At 33.9% G+C, this 3,264-nt stretch overlaps 1 protein-coding gene across 6 annotated transcripts in view; it reads left to right on the forward strand.

The window, feature by feature from the left end:
- The window catches only part of LOC122527954 (calcium-activated potassium channel slowpoke), a 137,288-nt gene that overhangs the window by 84,707 nt on the left and 49,317 nt on the right, over positions 1 to 3,264 (forward strand). For all 6 annotated transcript variants that reach the window (XM_043652575.1, XM_043652578.1, XM_043652579.1 and 3 more), the window contains exon 8: positions 2,467 to 2,619. In XM_043652575.1, the coding sequence (XP_043508510.1) occupies positions 2,467 to 2,619 (153 nt within the window). The remainder of the gene's footprint in view (positions 1 to 2,466; positions 2,620 to 3,264) is intronic.

Here is a 3,264-nt window from a genome sequence, read left to right on the forward strand (position 1 = left end):
AGATGAATGACAAGACGCGTGCAGGCTTGTCTTCAAATGCAACGCGGTCATTTCGAGCATCTTTTGTAAAAGTAATCAAAACAGAAAATTCATTATATTTCATAAACGAAGACAGATAGGACGTATATTTATGTGACTTTTTTCCATTATTTTTAGACGTACAATCAACTCCCGAAGTGGTTCCACAAGTTACGAAACACCCTGTATATATATATATATATATATATATATATATATATATATATATATATATGTATTACTTGAAATTTTCATTATATTTGCAAACGTTGCGAACGTTGTTCAATTCCATTTATCCATTTTCACGTTTATAAACATCAACTTCTTTCAGTATCATCAGTCGAAATACTCATTTCAACCCGTTTGTGATTTCACTCCGAACTCGATGATCAACTCGGAGGTTTTTAACATCGCCTCCATTAATTTTGCTCTGTCTCTCTGATTTCATATTATTTTTTTTCCAAGTAATGAAGAAAAATTTTACTCGTTAATAATTTTATTATTATTGCGTACGTCACTTTTATATATTATTATATATTATTATTGTTCTTTTATATTTATACATAATTTTATATTTTTTTTATGTTTATAATATTATACATATTATTTATTTTATAATTATCATATGTATATTTTATATAAAGAGAGTTTGTTTGAAAAACATCGCTAAGAAAACTAGGTGCGCCGTTTTTTTTTAATCTACTGCATTCATCCAGTCTTCATCTTACAAAATGAATATTTGTACATTATAAAATGAAATCATATTATTATTACCAGTCAAAAGTACGAGGATTGTCGTCATGGTTGCTGCCGCGAGCAGTCAGTAGTCGTTCGAAAACTTGACATTGTGCGAAAGGACAAATGTTGTTGTTCCAAAATGGTTGTTGCCTGTGTGTTCCCTTCTGTGCACATTGACGATGTTCCGTGAATATCCCCTTTTTTGACGCGCTTTCTATGCTGTCGTTTGCTTTCGTGTTTCGTCAATATGTAAATAACAAATAGCTCGTACAATCGAACAAGCAGAACGACTCACTCACTCACCGACGAATGATAATTTAACACGAATCGTTCCTTCTTATCTCATCTGCGAATTTACTGACTCGCGACTCCTTCGAGAAAATTTCGCCACCGGACCCGTAACCTCCATCGAGAAGAAAAAAAAAAAGAGAATGCTTCTCACTCGAGTAAAGGAAATATTCTCAATGTCTCCAATAAAAGCGCGCGTTAACATGCATACGTTCTGTCGTCTGCGGAAAATTGCGTGAAAAAAAGAAAAGAAAGAGAAAAAAAAAGAAAAAGGAAAAAGTCTCTCGAAGGTGTTGTTCACTACCTACTGGATAACAACCGTGTCGTGTCTACTGTCGATCCAGGTGGGTAAGTGCTTGTGAATGGAGTTTAAGCAAATTAATTATACTTTCTAAGAGTTTATTTGTTTCGTTAGAGGACCTAGTTTTTACATTGTAACCAGCGAGTCATGATTCTCTATTAAGCATATACTCGTACATTAGATTCTGCATTAAGAGAAGGAGCAAAAGAAAAAAAGAAGAAAAAAAAAAAGGAGAGAAATGACAGAATAGTAGCAGCTTGGCTATTTGTACAATATTTCTTTTACAACGATTATAAATTTAAGCCCGATTGGTAGATGAGCATGTTGGCAGATGTACATTTTGATATATCATGAATCGTCGTATTTGATTCACGCGTGTTTAAGGAATGCGTGATCGTAACAGTTTGCTTTTCCTACTTTGTTGTTGCGTCGAAGATACGTGTAATTATATCTCACGTTATACGCGGTATAACGAGAATATTTATGTCGATATTTAAAACGAAAATTTCCTTCGCAGAGTCGTAAAAATTTGCAGCCTGAAAAAGGCAAAAATTCTCGTTGAAGAAAAAGAAAAAAAATGAAGAAACATGCATGTATCCGCGACGCATATTAGCAATTAGTGTTTAACTAGTGCTTGCAAGAGAGAATTTTTCAAAGCGTAGCTGCATTTACTCCTGCATTACCGAATGTAATCAGAAATTAGCTGTTCCATGTTCTTTTCGTCCTCCATCCCCGACTTTTACCCCGACACACTTCACTTGATTGAAATGAAAAAAATCACACTGTACCTCGTACATGGCGGACTTTTGCTTTCCTATTTATTATTGTAATTAATTGCCGATTTTAAATAATCAATTATTTCCTCAGACTCGGGATGAAAATCTATCAAATTTTTATTTGACCGATTTGAAACGAGAATTCAATTTTGCACTACGATTTTTCCTTTTTTTTTTTTCCCCCACCGCGGTGTTCCTTGATTGTCGAATTTGTCGAAAAAGCAGTTTCCATTTTGCGATTGCTTTCTGACCGGGCGTCCCCCCAATCCTCCAAGAAACTACGTACACTCGTTTTCAATTCGGAGTGATACACGCAGTGGAACAAAATGACTCGATCGTTTTTAGGTCCACGAGGCAGACGCGTGTTTGGTACTGGCGAACAAGTACTGTCAAGATCCAGATGCGGAAGACGCGGCGAACATCATGCGTGTCATCTCCATCAAGAATTACTCGGATGACATTCGCGTTATCATTCAATTAATGCAATATCACAACAAGGTATCACTTTTCACGAGTATAACTCGAGTATGTTGCGTTTCTGTTTTTTTTTTTTAGTTGGGATATTTTTGGTGTTGTAGTTTGAAATTGAATTTTTTACGAGTCTTCGTCGTGCTTTTTTTTCTTTCTTCGGGGATAGTAAATTAATTAATGCAATATCACAACAAAGTATCACTTTTCACGAGTATAACTCGAGTATGTTGCGTTTCTTTTTTTTTTTTAGTTGGGATATTTTTGATGTTGTAGTTTGAAATTGAATTGAAACTTGATATTTTTTACGAGTCTTCGTCGTGCTTTTTTTTCTTTCTTCGGGAATAGTAAATTAATTAATGCAATATCACAACAAAGTATCACTTTTCACGAGTATTATAACTCGAGTATATTGCGTTTCTTCTTTTTTTTTAGTTGGGATATTTTTGGTGTTGTACTTTGAAATTGAATTGAAACTTGATATTTTTTACGAATCTTCGTCGTGCTTTTTTTTCTTTCTTCGGGAATAGTAAATTAATTAGTGCAATATCATAACAAGGTATCACTTTTCACGAGTATTATAACTCGAGTATATTGCGTTTCTTCTTTTTTTTTAGTTGGGATATTTTTGGTGTTGTACTTTGAAATTGAATTGAAACTTGATATTTTTTACGA

This window comes from Frieseomelitta varia, unplaced genomic scaffold, assembly GCF_011392965.1.
Source record: "Frieseomelitta varia isolate USP_RPSP 00005682 unplaced genomic scaffold, Fvar_1.2 scaffold_240, whole genome shotgun sequence".
NCBI lineage: Eukaryota > Metazoa > Arthropoda > Insecta > Hymenoptera > Apidae > Frieseomelitta > Frieseomelitta varia.